At 35.3% G+C, this 19,593-nt stretch overlaps 1 protein-coding gene across 25 annotated transcripts in view; it reads left to right on the top strand.

The window, feature by feature from the left end:
- MEF2A (myocyte enhancer factor 2A) overlaps nucleotides 1–19,593 on the top strand; it is a 175,793-nt gene that overhangs the window by 64,449 nt on the left and 91,751 nt on the right. For 23 of the 25 annotated variants that reach the window (XR_010404894.1, XM_064569981.1, XM_054513342.2 and 20 more), the window contains one exon: nucleotides 15,694–15,884. The exons of the other annotated variants lie outside the window; for them this stretch is intronic. Coding sequence is in view for 22 of the 23 variants with exons in the window: in XM_064569981.1 (XP_064426051.1) it covers nucleotides 15,831–15,884 (54 nt within the window). In the remaining variant the exon portion in view is untranslated. The remainder of the gene's footprint in view (nucleotides 1–15,693; nucleotides 15,885–19,593) is intronic. 25 annotated transcript variants of the gene reach the window in all.

The raw sequence follows: 19,593 nt of genomic DNA on the forward strand, positions 1-19,593 counted from the left end.
CTGGGATCATGACCTGAGCCAAAGGCAGACGCTTAATGACTGAGCCACCCAGGCACCCTCTTTTCCTTTTTTGATGAAGTACATGTGTGAGATGGGATTCTTTGATCCAATTTACATTAAACCTAAAAATTGGAGTTGTCTTCCTAAATGAAATGGAGCCGAATCCTTCTTTTTTTTTTAAAGATTTTATTTATTTATTTGACAGAGAGAGACACAGCGAGAGAGGGAACACAAGGAGGGGGAGGGGGGAGAGGAAGAAGCAGGCTTCCCGCAGAGCAGGGAGCCCGATGCGGGGCTCCATCCCAGGACCCTGAGATCATGACCTGAGCCGAAGGCAGACGCTTAACGACTGAGCCACCCAGGCGCCCCGAATCCTTCTTTAATACTAATTTTTTTACAGTCTCATTCTTCTTACTGAAGATACTATTTTCAGGTGTGCGTTTTTTACAAATTAGGTAATTTGTTGTTACTTATAGTTACCATGATTTTGTACATGTTATGTATTACATATTATATATTACATATGTTTATATATATAGTTACCATATAATCATGGTACTTAAAGTTACCACTTTTATATATATTATGTATCATATATATTTATATATACATTTACCATATAATCATGGAAACTGTAATACCATGATACACACATACACATATATACATACCAACATTTTATGTAATTGCTTCCATTTTACTTGATATTTAATTATGTTTTCATTATTTTTAAGGCTATCTTCCATTTGTGGCAAGTTCTAATATTTTGTTATATCAGTAATAAAGTTTTATATTCAAATACATTTATTAAAGTGAAAATGGGAATTGATGTAAAGAAAAAAGAGGTAAATAGGAGTGTTGAGAGTGCCTGGGAGAAAGATTGAGAAGTTAGTGTATGAATGACTACAGGTACGGAACGACTGCCATGTTATATAGTAGAAAAAGTCCTGGCTATTTGAACTGAGACTTTGGATGGTTCACTTTTCTTCTTGGGTTTCAGCTTCCCTGTGGAAGGGGTAGGGATTATGATAGCGAATGATTTCTTTTAAAATATTTTTTTTCTGTTTTTACTTGTATTTGCATTTATTTATTTTATGCAGAATCTACCCCCCCCTCCCAGGGCCATAAGTTTTTGTTTGTTCAGTTTCTTCTTGGATGGATACCTTTTTCTTCTGTGCAGCCTCCTCTTCTGATTTAGGAACAATCTGCTCTTTTTCTGTCAGGATCATCTCAGTGTGCCAGGGAGAGCTCGTATCTGGGTTAATCTGACCATGAACCCTGTAAGTTCTGTGCCACATTTTGGGGACTTTGTTCACCTGGATGTGTTCAGTGACCAGAGAATTTACATCTAAACCTTTAAGTTCAGCATTACTCTGCATTTTTAAGCATGTGCAGTAAAAGTCAGCACTCTTTTTCGGCCACTGGCCCTATGTGCAACCCCACTGTTTGGGCACACCTACCGACTCCACTGTTATAGTGACAGGTGGCACACATTGGGTCTGCAAAGTGCCATCTTTCAGATACTTGGTGGCTTTTCGGATATGCATACTCTTGGATGGGCTGGGCAGTTTCACGTGTGTTCTTAAAGTGAACATGAAGATTTGAACCTCTTGATTAACATGATTGTGTAGGGTTTTCTGGGTCAGGTGAATAGTGAACCATTTTCAGAGATCACCTCAGGCCTCTTAGGGGAAGAGGAAGAGCAATACAAGATGATTTCTAAGGTAATTTGAAAATTATAGGATTCTGTTCTTTTTCAAGCACCTCGTTTGAAGTTTGGTAAAGAAAAAGGTGTAGATTAAAATGGGTCCTGGAACAGATTGACTCTGCACTTCCCTTTCTTTTCATTGATAAACTATTTATAGAAAAAGGAAGAAATCAGAGTATCTACTAAGCTTAAGGAAAAGAATGTTAATTGTATAGAAACTATATATATAATATATATATAATATACTTTTATCTGTTTCATGTTTTAGTTTGCTTTCTTATATGTTATAACCCTAGATACCCATTTGACATTTAATTATTGGAAATTAATTATAATTTCCATTTTTTTCTCCTGATTTCTATTGTATGTACAAAAAAAGGTATTAATATGTTTCAAGGGAAGTAAATATGTGAAATAGCATGAACATAGTAAATACTCACTTTTTTCTGATCATAAATATTAATATCATGCTTGGAAATATATTTGTTAGTAGTAATAATGATTCACTTTCCCTCAAATATTTACAATTGTGTAGTATTTTGTTCTAGCCCCATGTGGTACATAAAATATGTATAATTTCAATTTTCCTCTTATAAAAAGTTAGTTTTAGAAATTGTCAGGTACCAAAGGTTATGCAGCTAATTTAGTGAAATGTTTGTGGCTAGGATCCAGGCTTCTCGCTCAAATACCAATGGACCTTCTCAGTCAGATAGTGCTTTGAAATTCCAAGCAAGTTGTGAAGAAAGAGTAATTGGAAATGGCGCAAAATGCTAAAGTAGAAGGAAGATTTCAGTGATGTTTAAAGTCCATGGTTTTTGGTTTTCAGGATTTTTTTTCTTCTTAAATTTAAAAGCAGCCATTGTGTTGTTTTTAGGAACTTTTTTCCTTATCACAACAATGATATTTATTTTAGAAAAAAGGAAAACTAGAATAAATTCTTGGGAGTAGAATGCATTTTTCAAGGGAAGCTGGAAGATTTCTTTTTGAGAACAATTTAAAAAAATTTTCTTTAGGGGTGCCTGGGTGGCTCAGTTGGTTAAGTGTCTGCCTTCGACTCAGGTCATGATACCAGAGTCCCTGCATGGAGCCCCGCATCCGGCTTCCTGCTCAGTGGGGAGTCTGCTTCTCCCTCTGTCCCTCACCCTGCTTGCACTCTCGCTCTCTCTCTCTCAAATAAGTAAATAGAATCTTTAATAAATTCTTTTTCCTTTAATGTCGACCACATTGTTTAAAAACCTTATGTCTAGAGGATAGTTTTGGGGTATTCATATGCAACAATAATAAATTTTTTGTTCCTCGGGACTTTGGTGCTGTTTTCAGTTTATATTTTGTCCCTAGGTGAGCACATTGTTTCCCCACAACATTAATAATATCTATATGCCCAAGATTTCCGAAGGCATATTTTTAGCTCTAATGTCTAAGTCTTATATCTAGCTTCCTGTTTGACATTTTCAATTGTATGATCCATGACCATCTCAAGTTTAATATGTCCCAAATTAAATTAAGTCCCCCCCCCCTTTTTTTAAGATTTATTTGAGAGAGAGAGCGAGCACGTGCATGCACAAGCTGGGGGAGGGACACGGGGAGAGCGAGAAAGAATCCTCAAGTGGACTCCTTCCTGAGCACAGAGCTCAACAGAGGGCTCAATCCTGGGACCCTGAGATCATGAGCTAAGCTGAAATCAAGAGCCAGCACTTAACTGACTGAGCCACCCAGGTGTCCCTTAAGTTCCCTTCTTTTAAAGCAGTAATGAATCATTAAAGATTTTCTCTTGTTAAGTACTTGTTTACTTGTTTAAAAAGCCCAGTTGTTGATTGTACGTAGTTACTTTTATTACAAAGGTTTTTTTTAGTAGTTTTTGAAAAAAAATTAATAATTGATTTACCAGAATTATCAAAATGAGATGTTCTGATGAACTCAGAGATTGGTGTTTATTTAATAAGAGCAAACCTTAAAAAGTAAAGTTCACCTTCTGTTTAAAGTCCATGCTCTTACAATATTTAGTTAACTTAAGCAACAAGTTTCTTTAAAACAGTAAACAAAATTGATTTGAAAAGACTGAACATCTGTGATCAGTATTAGTATGAATTTGAGTGTTAGAGTCTATGATATTTCTTTCTTTCCTTTTTTTTTTTTAATTAAGTAAACTATACCCCCAACATGGGGATTGAACTCATAACCTGAGATCATCACATGCTCTACTGACTGAACCACAGGTGCCCCTGGTATTTCTTAAATTAAGACAGTGGACCCCATATTGGGAGTCTTTTTTTAAATCTAGTTTCTGATTTTATAAAAATGACCTACTTAAAAAGAATTTCAGTTAACTGAGAGTTCAGTTTAAACTAATTTTTTACTTTAATGTTGTCTGAACACAGATCTAGGCCTTGGGATTTAGTGAGATTCCTTCCCTCCCCCACCAAGGATAAGATACATTACTTTGTAGGAAAAAATATCCATCTGTGTTTGCTAAAGATCAGTGTTAGTTCCAAAGGTTGGTTTTAAATGTTTCTGTTTCTTTATCATATAGAAAAATTAGTACTCAGTTGACCTAATGGGTTAGTGGTTAGCTTAAATTAATAAAATCATAATCCTGTGATTGTTTTAAAGGTGTGTATATACTTTTTTTAGTATTTGTATTTTTTGAAATTGTGGTAAAATGTACATAACATAGTATTTATCATTTTAACCATTTCTCAATGTACAGTATGGTGGTCTTAAGTAAACTCATACTGCTATGCAGCAATCACCGACATCTATCTCCAGAACTTTTTCATCATCCCATATTAAAACTCTGCACCCATTAAGCAGTAACTCCCCATTTGTCCCTCCCTCTCATCCCTGGCAATTACCGTTTTACTTTCTCTGAATTTTGACTACTCTGTGTACCTCCTATAAATGGAATTGTCTAATATTTGTCTTTTTGTGACCTATTTATTTCTCTTACCATGTATTTTTAAGGTTTATTCATGTTGTAACAAGTGATAGGATTTTTTTTTTATAACAGTTTCACCAGTGAAGGTATCTTTTTTTTTTTTAAAGATTTTATTTATTGAGAGAGAGAACGCGCATGCGTGCACACACCCATGAGTGAGGGGGAAGGGGCAGAGGGAGAAGGAGAAGCAGGCTCTCCGCTGAGCAGGAAGCCCAATGTGGGGCTTGATCCCAGGACACTGGGATCATGACCTGAGCTGAAGGCAGACACTTAACTGACTGAGTCACCTAGGCGCCCCAAGTGATAAGATTTTTTGTAAAGCTGAAAAATACTCCATTGTATATAGATATCACATTTTGTTTTTCTGTTCATCTGCCAGTGACATTGGGATTGTTTCCATTTTTTAAGTGTGAATAATGCTCCTATGAACATAGATGTACAAATATAATATTCAAGTCCCTGCTTGCAGTTCTCTTGTGTATAGACTTGTAAGTGGAATTATTGGATCAAATGATTATTCTCTGTTTAACTTTTTGAGTAACCACCATCCTGTTCTTCACAGCAACTGTGCCATTTTACATTACCAAAAACAAAGCACAAGGTTTCACATTTATCCACATTCACATTAAGACTTGTTTGTTGTTTTTTGTTTGTCTTGATGATAGTTATCCGAATGGTGTAAAGTGGTATGTAATTATGGTTTTGATTTGCATTTGCCTAATGATTAGTGATGTTGAGTATCATTTCATGTGCTTATTGGCCATTCGTGTATCTTCTTTGGAGAAATGTCTGTTCAAGTCCTTTGACTATTTTTGTTGTTGAGTTTTAGGGGTTCTTTATATATTCTGGATATTAATCTCAGAAAATGTGATACAGAATTATTTTCTTCCATTTGGTGGGTTGCTATTTTACTCTGTTGATAGTATCCATGGACACTTTTTGACATTTGGCCATGTATTCATGGATTTGTCTGGGTTCTTTATTCTCTTCCATTGATCTATATGTCTGTTTTTATGCCAGTGCCATACTGTATTGATTACTGTAGTTTTATAGAAAATTTCAACATTAGGGAGTGTGCTTCCTCCAACTTTGTTCTTTTTCAAGATTGTTTTGGCTATTTGGAGACCCTTGAGATTCCATATGAATTTAGGGTGGCTTTTCATATTTTTGCAAAAAACCTCATTGGGGGAATATTATGCAGCCATCAAAAGGAATGAGATCTTGCCATTTGCAACGACGTGGATGGAACTGGAGGGTATTATGTTGAGTGAAATAAGTCAAACAGAGAAAGACATGTATCATATGATCTCACTGATATGAGGAATTCTTAATCGCAGGAAACAAACTGAGTGTTGCTGGAGTGGGGGGTGGGGTGGGAGGGATGGGGTGACTGGGTGATGGACACTGGGGAGGGTATGTGCTCTGGTAAGCGCTGTGAATTGTGCAAGACTGTTGAATCTCAGATCTGTACCTCTGAAACAAATAATGCAATATATGTTAAGAAAAAAAAGAAGAAGAAGAAGAAGAAGGTAGCAGGAGGGGAAGAATGAAGCGGGGGAAATCGGAGGGGTAGACGAACCATGAGAGACGATGGACTCTGAAAAACAAACAGGGTTCTAGAGGGGAGGGGGGTGGGAAGATGGGTTAGCCTGGTGGTGGGTATTGAGGAGGGCACATTCTGCATGGAGCACTGGGTGTTATGCACAAACAATGAATGGAACACTTCATCTAAAACTAATGATGTAATGTATGGGGATTAACATAAGAATAAAAAAAAATTAAAAAAAAAACCTCATTGGGATTTTCATAGGGATTGCATTGAATTTGTAGTTCACTTTGGGCAATATTGATATGTTAACAACGTTAAGTCTTTCAGTCTGTGAACATAGGGTGTCTTTTATTTATTGTGTCTTCTTTAATTTATCAGTGTTGTTTAGTTTTCAGTGTACAAGCTTTTCACGTTGACTAAGTTAATTCCTGAGTATTTAAAAAATTTTGATGCTATCGTAGGGGTGCCTGGGTGGCTCGAGTCAGTTAAGCATCCGACTCTTGATTTTAGCTCAGGTTATGATTTTGGGGTCCTGAGATCGAGCCCCACATTGGGCTCTGCGCTCTGTGGGGAGCATGCTTGAGGATTCTCTTCCTCTCCCTTTGCCCCCTCCCCTCTCGCATGTGCATGCTCTCTCTAAAATATTAAAATTTTTTTGATGCTATTGTAAATGGAATTATTCTTTCAGACTCTTCCTTGTTAGTGTAGAAATGCAACTGATTTTTTAATGTGTTCATTTGTATCCTACTACTTTGATGATTTTTTTAGTTCAACAGGTTTTTGTGGAATCTTTAGGGGATTCTACATATAAGATCATATCATCTGCAAACAGAGATACTTACACTTTTTCCTTTCCAGTTTGGATACCTTTTATTCCTTTTTCTTGCTTAATTGCTTTGGCTAGATCTTCCACTGTTGAATCTGTAAGGGGTGAAATCAGTCCTTCTTGTCTTATTCCTGGTCTTAGAGGAAAAGCTTTTAGTCTTTCACCATTTGAACATGCTGTAAGCTGTGGGATTTTCCTATGTGGTTTTTATTATGTTGAGGTAGTTTCCTTCTGTTTCTGGTTGATTGTTTTTATCATAAAAGAGTATTATTGTATTTTGTCATATGCTTCTTTTGCACCAATTTAGAGGGTCATGTGGTTTTTTTCCTTCATTCTCTTAATATGGTATATCACACTGATTAATTTTAGTATGTTGAATCATCCTTGCATTCCAGGATAAATCCCACTTTGTCATGGTGTATAATCCTTTTAACATGCTGTTGGATTTTGTTTGCTAGTATTTTCTTCAGTATTTTTGCATCAGTCTTCATAAGGGCTATTAATCTATAGTTTTCTTTTAGTGTCATTGTCTGACTTTGATACAAAGTAATGCTGACCTTGTAGAATAAGTTAGGATGTGTTCCTTTCCCTTCAGTTTTTGGGAAGAGTTTAAGAAAGACTGGTGGTAGCTCTTTAAATGTTTGATAGAACTCCCAGTGAAGCCATCAGGTTGAGTATTTTTCTTTGTCAAGAGGTTTTTGGTTACTAATTCAGTCTCCTTACTAGGATCTATTTAGCTTTTCTGTTCCTTTTCGATTCAGTGTTGGTAGGTTTTGGGTTTCTAGGAATTTATCAATTTTATCTAAATTACCCATTTTGTTGGCATTACTATTATTTCATCATACTGTCTTACAATCATATTTATTTCTGGAATTGGTAGTAATGATCCCACTTTCATTTTTTATTTTTTTTTTTAATAATTTGAGTCTTGCTTTCTCTTTGTCTAGCTAAAAGTCATTTTTTTTTTAACCTTTTGGAAAATCAGTTTTTGGTTTTGTTATTTTTTTTTCCTTGTTTTTCTATTCTCTATTTATCTTTGTTCTAATCTTTACTATTTCCTTCCTTCTGTTAGATTTAAGTTTGCCCTTGGGGCAAAATCACACCATCTCAATTAGTATCGCTTTATAATAAGTCTGTTAAATGATTGTGTGAGTCTTTTAGCTTTATCCTTCAAGTTAGTTTTGACTGTTCTTTATATTTGCAAATGAATTTTAAAATAATCTTGTTAGTTTCTGCATATAATAAAAGGAAACCTGCTGGCATTTTGATTAGGATTGCATTGAATCTTGAGATTAATTTGGGGAGAATGGACATCTTTATGAAATTGAAACTTCTCAGAATCTGCAAAGATGGATTTTTCTATTAGTATATTTTAAATTTCTGGATCAAGACATTTTTTGTTTTCTGTGTTTTGTTTTAGGTAACTGAAATAATAGCGTCTTTTATTTTATTTAATTTTTTGCCAGTGGGAGTGCTTCAGTATAGAAGAAAATTTTGACTTTGAAGGAAAGAAAGGAGGAATTGCTGTAGCCGAGACCTAAATAGGAAAGAAGGCGTGTGTAATGGGACAGATGCTGATGGGTTGATAGGTGTGATGGCAGGAAGTTAAGGAGCAAAGTCATCAGCTGAAAGTGAGAATGAGTGATGAGTGTTGGAGATGTGAGGAGAGAGAATATGGCATAAAATAATCAAGCAGGTAACTGGGAAATGGAAAATTGCTAAACTTAAAGACAGATTAATTAGCCTGGTTAGCATGGTTGTTTATTCTCAGCCATATTCAGCTACATGGGAGCAAGCAGGTAGTCAAGAGTGGGTTTTTTCCCAGGAAATGAGTAGAGGGAGGAGGGAGAGCAAGAGCCAAGGGAGTGAGGGCATATGAAAATTTAATTGGATAAAGAGAGACATAAACTGGGTGAGGGACAGTGAAAAAGTGGTAGGTGTAATTAAATTATAGGACCGAATGGGATCTAAAGAGTGTTATAATTATGTTATTAGTGTTTGAGCTGGAAATATGGAGGTAGTGGTTAAAGAGTTATACCTGCCAGTTTAGTTTGATATAATTTACTTTCAGATTTTTTTGGTTATTTGTATTAATCTTCATGTGATAAATACAGGACATGTTATAAAAAACAAGTTCATATTTTTAAATCTAAGACTTTTGGGGCCAGATTGTGTTTTTGATTTCTTTTTTCCCCCTCTGTTACTTTTTCCAGGGACTTGCCAGTTTTATTATTCCCTCCAAAAAACTAACTTTTAGTTTTGTTGATCTCTGTTGTATGTTTTCTATTTCATTACTTTATGCTCTTTTATTTCTTCATTTGTACTGTCTTGGGTTTAATTTGTTCTTTTTAAAACCCTTTCAGATGGTTGCTTAGAACATTGGTTTTTGGCTTTTCCTCCATATATGTATTTTAAAGCTATAAATTTCCCGCTTAAGCATGGTGTTAGCTGCATCCCATAACTGTTGATATGATGTAATTTTAATAGCGTTCCATTCAAAGTCTTTTCTGATTTTGACTGTGGTTTCTTCTTTGAACCATGCGTTAATTAGAAGTTTATTGCTTAATTTCAAAATATAAGCATTGTCTAATTATATTGTTATTTATAGCTTAATTCATTGGAGGTCAGAGAAACATGTCTGTCCTTCAAAATTTGTTAGCAGTTTATTTTATATCCGGCATGTGGTCACTTTGGCAAACATTTTTATGCACTTACGAAGAATGTATTTTCTGCTCGTTAGGTGTAGTGTTCTATATGTCAGACTGTTAGTTGTAAAGTTCAAATCTTTTTCTGTTTCTTCTGGTCTGTTCCTTGTTTTGGTGTGCTTGTTCCATTACTTACTGAGGAAACGGTGTTAAAATCAACTTGCTAGAATTGTGGTCTTCACTTAGTTCTTTTGGTATTGGCTGAAGTTTATTTGGAAAAAGTATGTTTTTGGGGTGCCTGGGTGGCTCAGTCGGTTAAGTGTCCAACTCTTGCTTTCTGCTCAGGTCATGATCTCAGGGTTGTGAGATTGAGCCTCACATTGGGCTCTGTGCTCAGCAGGGTCTGCTTGAGATTCTCTCTGCCTCTGCCTTCTCCCCACCCTGCTCTCTCTCAAATAAATAAGTAAATGTTTGGGGAAAAAGTATGTTTTTACATCTGCAGAATTCAGTACAATATTTTAAACTGATGTGTGGGAAAAGTCACAAATTAAATTTCAAACCAGTTGTAGAACATTAGAGTCACATGTAGACATTTTTGAAGCATGTGCTGTCAACAGAGGGAATGTGTGTCTCTGTTGCTTGGCAGTAAGAAGGAGGTTACCATATAGTAAGGCTTTGAGCTGTTATCTGCCATATGTGTTTGTCTTGAATAAGTTTCTAATTGCCTTTTGTATTTGGCCCTTAATTTTGCTTAGATTTGTAGAAAGCACAAAAAGTGTTTTTAACACAGAAAGCGTTAAATTGTGGAGAAGGAAACAAAGCCAGTGAGAATGCTATTGCGTATGAAGTCATGTAGTATTTTACAACCTAACCATGATAATTTCCTATTATAAGTGGACATTTTCTGTATTTCAGTTCAGTTTTGAAAGAGAAATGATTGGGGATTATGAGTTTATATGTAACATAATTTTTCCTATTTAAAATAATGGAAAATAAGGGGCGCCTGGGTGGCTCAGTCGGTTGGGCGGCTGCCTTCGGCTCAGGTCATGATCCCAGGGTCCCCGGGATCGAGCCCCACATCGGGCTCCCTGCTCGGCGGGGAGCCTGCCTCTCCCTCTCCCTCTGCCTGCCTCTCTGCCTACCTGTTCTCTCTCTCTCTCTCTGTCAAATAAATAAATAAAATCTAAAAAAAAAATAAAATAAAAAAATAAAAAAATAATGGAAAATAATGTCCTAGTAAGGATTTTGTACAGAATATCTGATTTTAAGGAACAGATTCCTGACTTTAAGTGTTATTAGGCATATTCAGATTTAGAATTGTTAGTTCCTTCTGGTGAATTGAATTTTTAACTGTAATGAAGTGTCCTGCTGTATCTCTATTCATGTATTTATTTCATGCATTAAAATATACTGTAATAAAGTATAGCTACACAACTTTGTTTTGATTTGTGTTCTGCACAGTATATTGTTCTCCATGCTTTTACTTTCATTCTTTCTATATACTCACATTTAAGATGTACTTCTGTAATCATCAAATTGGTTTTTTTAAATACAGTTTGGGTTATTAATTCATTTTTCCCCCTCCATTAGCTTGTTAGCTCTATGCACTTTTACTATTCTTACATGCATCTTTGAATTGAAGTCCAAAAAGTAAAAATGTACCTTTTCTATTTCCCATTAAATGAAAGGGTTTTAGAACACTTTAACTTCATTTACTACTGTATTGTACTGTTGTTGTGCATTGTAATATTTTAAACTCTGCAACGTATTGTTATTATATTTAGTCAGTATTCACTTCGAGTTACATATTTACCCTGTTCCTTATTCTTATTTATTTATTTATTTGCTTGCTTACTTTTTGGTGCAATATCTAAGCTGTGTCTGGGATCCTTTTTTCTTTCTACTTGGAAAATTCCCTCAGTGTTTTTGTTGTTAAATTCTTTGTTTCTATTTGACTACAAATGTCTGTATTTTGCCTTTTTTTTTTTTTTTCCCCTGAAGAGTATTATTTGCCAGATATAGAATTCTAGTTTGGCATTTCTCCCATTCTTGGCACTTTGAGGATGTCATTTCATTGTCTTCTGACTTCCATTATTTATGTGAAAAAGTCACCTATAAATCTTACTATTTTTAAAGTCAATCTTTCTTTTTTTGGCTACTTTTAAGATCTCTCTGTGGCTGTCTCTGTCTCTTTGTCTCTCTCTCTCTCTCTCTCTCTTTCCCTCCATCCACCCTCTTTACTTTGATATGCTTTAGGTTGTGGTTTTCTTTGTTATTTGTTTTGCTTGGGAGTTTGTAGATCTTGGGTCTGTGGCTTGATGTGGTTTTTTTTCTCTTTTCACCTCCCCCGGTAAGTTTTTAAAAAGTTTTTAACTATATGTCTTTAAATATTTCTCTTTCCTTTTGGGGACTCCAGTTACATGTATTTTGGATCCATGTGTCGTAATATTTTCACACTCTTCTGTATTTCCCAATTTGTGTCTTTTTGGGTGTCAGTGTATTTTCCTCTTTCCTATCTTCTGGATCATTGATTCTTTTTTTTTTTTTTTTTTAAGATTTTATTTATTTATTTGACAGAGAGAGACACAGCGAGAGAGGGAACACGAGCAGGGGTAGTGGGAGAGGGAGAAGCAGGCTTCCTGTGGAGCAGGGAGCCCGATGTGGGGCTCGATCCCAGGACCCTGGGATCATGACCTGAGCCGAAGGCAGACGCTTAACCGGCTGAGCCACCCAGGCGCCCCTGGATCATTGATTCTTTAGCTGTAATCTAACCTATTAAACTCATTGTCAATTTTTTATTTTCTGTTTTCAAAATTGTATTTTTCAATTCTTTGTTTTCCATACTTTTAACATTGTCTGCTAAGTCTTTGTTTATTAATTCTTTAAGCACATTAACTTATTTTAAAGTTCTTTTCTGATAACACCATTACCTGGACCTACTATGGGTCTGATTGTTTTGCCATTTTAAAATCTTAGTTTTCAGTCAGGTCTTGACTGGTTATTTTTTATTTTTAGGCATTTTGTATAAAAAATGATAAGATCATTTGAATTTCTAGATGATGTTATCTTTTGCTGGTAAGATTTACTTTTGCTAAAATCTTTTCAGAAGTTTTTACTGGCATGCAGCTAGGCTAATGACACTAGGTAGCCCAGATTACCTTAACCTAATCAGGGATTGAGATGATCTGAAGCTACACTTTCCTCCTTATTGGCCTGGTCTATTTCTAGTTTACCTTTATACTTAGGGTATAGTCCTTTGGATTCCCTCCAGATTCCTGGTGTGTTTACTGGGGGTATTCTTTGGCAGGCCCTGAATCAATTCTTGTGTCCCATCCATAGATCTCTTGAAAGCTCTGTTTAGTTTCTCAGCCTTTCAGCCAATGCTTTTTGGGTTTTTTTTTTTTTTAATATATATATTTTAAAATCTTATTTATTTGAGAGACAGAGAGTGAGAGAGAAAGCACGAGTAGGTAGAGGGGCAGATGGAGAGGAAGAGGGAGAAGTAGACTCCCCGCTGAGCAGGGAACCTGACGTGGGGCTCAGCCAATATTTTAAGAATCTACTAATAACTAGAGGGAAAGTTAGTCTGAAGTGTGGTCTCACTTCTTTCTTCCAGATCTCAGGCCTTCAATTCTGTGTTGAAAGTTCTCCAGTGGTTTTGAACAGATTACTTTTCTTGTTGTTTTGTCATTATTAGAAGAAGGTTGGTTTGGGGCTCCTGGGTGACTCAGTCAGTTAAGCATTTGACTCTTGTTTTTGGCTCAGGTTGTGATCTCATTTGTTGTGGGATTGTGCGCTCTGTCAGGCTCCGTGCTCAATTTGGAGTCTGCTTGAAGATTCTCTCCCTCTGTCCCTACCCCCACTTGTGCTCGCTTGTGCTCTCTCACCCTCTCTCTAAAATAAATAAATAAATCTTAAAAAAAAGAGAAAGAGAAGGTTGATCAAAAGGAAAATGCTCAGATATGATCTAACATTCAGAATTTTTCAGATTATAAAAGAGAATATAGTACATATACCTTATAGGCATTAGTGTTGAAAGGTATGACTATTTATCTTGCCTACTACAGTGCAAGTTTTATAATGTGAATTGATTGCAATGTGATCTATTAGGGAACATGATTTGAATAAGCTGACTTCTAGTGGTTTATATTGCAGTCTCGTGAGAAAACAAAAACATTCTACAGCACAGCTGTTTGTTTGATTGGTTCCCACCAGTTGACTAGCCCTTCAGTTTTTCTAATGTTTCCTGCTTCCATGCACATGCTATTCTCTCCTAGCATGTACACCCTCATACTCAGGTTTGGGTATGAGGCACATTCCTAAGGAAGCCTTCCCTAACATACGAATTTAGGTCAGATACATGAACTTCCTAATTTTAATTTGTACAGACTCATTTATATGATAGTTTGATTAAAGTCTGTTTTCCCCTACTAAACTATGAACTCTTGTGAGATTAAAAATCATGCCTTTTTTTTTTTTTTTTTTTAACACTTTACCCTGTGTGCTTAGTTCAGTGTTTGGAAGTACATTTTTGCAAGTAGGTGATCAATTAATAGGTTATCAGTTGTTAATAGATGTTCAGTTAATGTTTGTATGAATGAAGAAATAAAAGAATACAAGGGAAGATATGTAAGAAATGCCATGCTTATAGTAATGATGGTAGTGATAAGAATTTAAAAACTCACTGCTTTTGAGCAAAAGTCAGATTTAATCAAACATGGATTTGCACAGTACTTTTATTTTTTATTTTTTTATATTTACTTTTTTAAAGATTTTATTTATTTGGCGAGAGAGAGAGACAGTGAGAGAGGGAACACAAGGAGGGGGAGTGGGAGCGGGAGAAGCAGGCTTCCCACTGAGCAGGGAGCCCGATGCGGGGCTCGATCCCAGGACGTGGGATCATGACCTGAGCCAAAGGCAGACGCTTAATGACTGAGCCACCCAGGCGCCTCTGCACAGTACTTTTAAAGTTTTATGGCTATATATGCACAATATTAAAAATACTTGAGTAAAATTCCCCTGAGAATTTATTATTGTGAGTGTTTTAGTATTTGTCTTCCATTCCCTTGTAAATACTTTATTATGTAGGTTTTAAAAACACTGGGTCTTTCACACAACTGTTATTCAGAACATGACAAATTATATCATTGCCAGTCATTGAATTACAGAGATAAATGGAATAAAAATATCCTGTTCTTGAAGGACTCACAGTCTCAGAGGAAAATGGACTTAGAATTTATTATACACATAGCCACAAAGTGTAAGGTGCTATGGTTTACTCTATCAGGGGGAACTGAATCTTGATTGATAAGGAGGATTTTATTAAATGGCTAAAAGGAACAGTATTTCATTTAAGTGGACGTTATTATGAAATCATATGGTGCCTTTGTGGATTGACAGTAATTTTGGTGGTGGCTAGGGCAGTTTGCAAGAATAGTTTGTAAAGGCAGATTGGGGCTACCTAGATTATTAGTTCATCCTTTGACATGAAGGGCATCAGAAGCTTTCAAGGATATTCTATAACATTAAAGAGGAGAAATTCTGGAACCAGAGTCCCTGAGTTCATATTCCAGGCTCTGCCCTTTACTGTGTGTGTTACCTTGGACAGAGTTAGGATCTCTCTGCCTCAGTGTCCTTATTTATAAAATGGAGATGATAATTATACCCAAAATGATTGCAGTTTGGATTGAATGAGTTAAGATATATCAGGTATGTAGAAAAGTGTTTGGCACATACAAAAATCCCAATAAGCATTGGCTCTTGTTGTTGCTATTATTATATGCATTGAGAAAAACTCAAAGGTTATAATTGCACTCTTTCAGCCAGAACTAGAGGCACAAAAAGATTCAAGAGATATTTTAGGGGTAAAGTTAACAAAGCTTCAACTTAACTACCAATTTTATATAACCAGGAATTTCAGCTAATAAGGCTGCCTATGTGCAGCATAGAAGCAGGTTTGAAATTTGTATAACATTTTCATGATTTGCAAACTTATAGAACTTAAATTTTCTAATTTTTGTTTTCTTTTAGATCTTATAGAAAATTTCAGCTGTAGCCCTTGGACTAGAAGCTGAAATAATAGAAGCTGTGTACGATGCATTAGGGTATTGAAGAAAATTAATTTTGAATTAAATATTTGGAATATAAGGAAGGAAAGGTGACTGAAAATGGGGCGGAAGAAAATTCAAATCACACGCATAATGGATGAAAGGAACCGACAGGTAAATGAAAATTTTAACTTATTTATTTTTGATGTAAATATATTTTTTTAAAGAGAAGCATAGGATAGAATGAATTTTTCTTTAATTTCAAGTCTAAATATTTTTATTCTCAAACTAAATAAACAATTTTAACACTTTTAGCTTGTCATCGTGTGCTTTAAAGAAACTTTTTTTATTACAGAAATCATAGATGTTAATTATAGAAAACATAGGGGAAAAGAAGAAAAGATCACTGTAGTCCCACCACTACTGTCCATTGTGTAGATTTATCATAGTATACTTAGTCTTCTGTTCATTTGTTCATTAGTGTTTAATATATTATTACTGTAAATTATCAGCTCTATTTTCATAATTAGGTAATACCTAAGTTAACTACAGTTATCAGTAAATGTGTTTTAGTCACTTAAATTTTTTTGGTTAACCAACAAATAATGAGAATTTTTTTTATAACTCATATTATCGCAAATATTCCTAGAACATTTATATATTGATCTCAGTTTTAATTGATAAAATATATTGAATTTAATTTTCAGCACCAATGCTGTAAACCCTTACAAATTCAAGATAATTATAATACTGATATATGAAGACCAGAAGTTGTAAGAGTTTAGAGCAGGGATTGGCAAACTTTGGTCCATGGGCAGGCTGGCTGTTTTTATAAATAAATCATTGTTAGAACACTGCCGTGTGCATTTGTTTACATATTGTCTGTGGCTGATTTCACATTATAACAGCATAATTGAGTAGGCCCATAAGCCTAAAATCTTTACTTTGTATGGCCCATATGCCTAGACACTGTATGGCCCATAAGCCTAAAATCTTTACTCTGGCCCTTTAAGGGAAAGTTTGCCAAGCCCTTGGTTTAAAGGAAAGAAGGAAAAATAGTTTCATAGAATATCGTAAATAAACTAGTAGTCACAGCATATGCAGGAAGGGGAGATGCTTTCTCTGGAAAGTTTGCCTCTCAGGAGAAATTTCCAGAAAAGCTGGTTTCTGGAAGCTTACCAGGAACAGGAGAGTACTAAAGATATATTCTCCAGAGTCTGAGTAGTAATTCACCTGGTAATGTGGATATAATCGGAGACAAAACTCAGCTGAGTAGCTGGTAGAGAAGTTAGTGGAAGTGATTAGAGTTGTCAGTGGACCTAAATGAAGAGAGCTCTTGTTTCATCTCATGAAAATTCTTTAGCTAAAGTATAAGGCTCACACAGTGTGATTCTTTATGAAGGTTGATAAAATAGGGGAGAGTGATAAAATAACCATTCCATCATTCCAAAGGAATGATTCTAAGCAAGGTTGCAAGTAAATGTCCCTTTATAAATCTGAGGACTGTGACAGGTAGAGGAGGCATGGGGGACCTGCTTCATGAACACATGTGATATAAATGTAAAATAGGGCTTATTAAGGGAATAACATAAAAGCAGAGAACTGGGAAAGCACATAACATTCCCTGAACTCTAATTATCCCATAGAGAGTCATGTTTAAATTCAGCATAGATACACTGGATCTACCAGTGGAAAAGGCCCCACATGTTTAGAGAGAAAAAGGAGCTAGGAATATGTAAGTGACTGTGTAATGGAACTTTTTAAGTTAAGGAAATGATCTTATTAAAAGATGGAGCCTACCACTATAACTCAGCAAGTGGAATTAGCCTGTTAATAAGTTGAATTTACCTAAGTCATCTTCTTACCAAGCTGCCAGATGGGGCAAGGGTGTCTAAATTTCTTCTCAGATGATTTTGGCAAAGAATGCAGAAAAGATACAGAAGAGGTAGTTGGGCAATTTATTTTTCAGGTTTGATTAGGCACAGACTTAATTTGTCATTTTGGATTTGTGGATTCTTAGTTAAAATTTCATTATTCTTGCATTAAAATGGGAAAAAAAGGTTTCTGTGCAGAAGAGAATTTATGTCATTTATTCATCCAAATTTGAATATTTACTATATCAGAGAGAGACTGTGTTAAGCACTGGAAACTCATTAAAAATAATATAGCCTACAGAAGAGATTTAACTATATGGCAGATAGAGGGTAAGCTTAGGTGATGGGAGAGTTTATGGAAGGAACTATAAACCTCTGGTTGGGGTAGTTTAGGGAGCAATACTGAAGGAGGTAATAGCAAATAGAGTTTTTAATGATTGGATTTTTTGAACTACTAAGATAAAATCACACTTCAAGTCATTAGTACAGTGAATGAAAAATCTTGGGGGTGACACTGTCATGCACTTAAGAGTTGCTTCACCTCATTTCACTTCTACTTGGAAGCTTTCACTTGACTTCCATTTAGGAGTTTCTGGTGAAACCTTGTGTTTGTGTTTGGCGTTATGCATTTCTATTTAAAAAGGAAATTTTGTATTAAAGTATAACATAAAGAAAAGTGCACAAATCCTAAGTGTGGCCAAGTGAGTTATTGCAAAAAGTACATGGCCATGTAGCCAGCATATCCCAGTGCACCACCCGGGAAACTCTCTGTCCTATCTCCCAGGTATTATCTCCCTGCCCCAGGGAAGGAAGGTCATTAACTGAACTTCTAACACATAGATTAATTACCCCTGTTGTTGAATTTATGTGAACAGCATGTGTTCCTTTGGGCAACATTATGTTTGTGAAATTAATGTTACTGTTGCATGTGGGTATATATGTAGATGGATTTTCTACATGTTCATTGATGTATAATATTCCACTGTGTGGATAGAACACAATGCATATACTTATTATTTCTATTGTACACAGACTTTTGGATTGTTTTCTACTTTGAGACTATTATAAAGAGTGCTGTTTTGAATACTCTTGTATGTGTGTTTGGTACATATGAACACTTGGGTATATACCGAAGTGTACAGTTGCTAAGTCAAAGAGTATATCTGTGATCAGTTTTAATAGCAATAGAGTTTTCTAAAGTGGTTGTACTAATTTATAATTTACACTCTGCTAACAGTGCGTAAAAGTTCCAGCTGCTCTAAATACTCACTGATGCTAGTTTTTATCCCTTTCATTTTAGCTGTTCTGGTGGGTGAGCAAAAGTAACATTTTAATTTTAAGTTTCTGTGATGTTTGATGAAGTTGATTACCTTTTCATATTTTTATTGGCCATTTAGATACCTTCTTTTATGACTTACCTGTTTACTTCTTTTTCGGTTTATTTTTTCCTAGTGGGCTGCCTCACTGCCTTTTTCTTTTAATTATTAGTATATATTCTATATATAATAAATTGTGAGTATTTTGTTCATTATGTACATTACAAATAACTTCTCTCATATCATGGCTTGCCTTTTCACTTTTTCAACCTTTTTTTTTTTTTTTAATGTTGTCCAGTTTACCTTCTTTTTTTTTTCCTTTATGGCTCATGCTCTTTGTGTTGTGTTGAAGAGATATTTACCTATCATAAATCCATGAAGATTATTTTTATGCTTTCTTCTGTTTTTTACCTTTCATGTTTTAGATCTGTTACCCATTTGGAATTTACTTTTGTGTATGGTTTGAGGTTTTGGGGTCAAGATTTGTTTTCCTGATAAATATTCAGTTCACCCAGTACAATTTGTTTTAAGAACCATCTTTCCTCCATTGCTTGACAAGGGTTGCCTTTGCTGTGAATCAAGTAATCATACACATGTGGGGCTGTTTCTGAACTCTGTTTTGTTCCATTTGTGTATTTTCTATCTTTGCTCGGTTCTGCACTATTTTATTTACTATAGTTTAATATTAGGTAG

This window comes from Mirounga angustirostris, unplaced genomic scaffold, assembly GCF_029215605.1.
Source record: "Mirounga angustirostris isolate CCGP_5_RB_7025 unplaced genomic scaffold, mMirAng1.0.hap1 SCAF_9, whole genome shotgun sequence".
NCBI lineage: Eukaryota > Metazoa > Chordata > Mammalia > Carnivora > Phocidae > Mirounga > Mirounga angustirostris.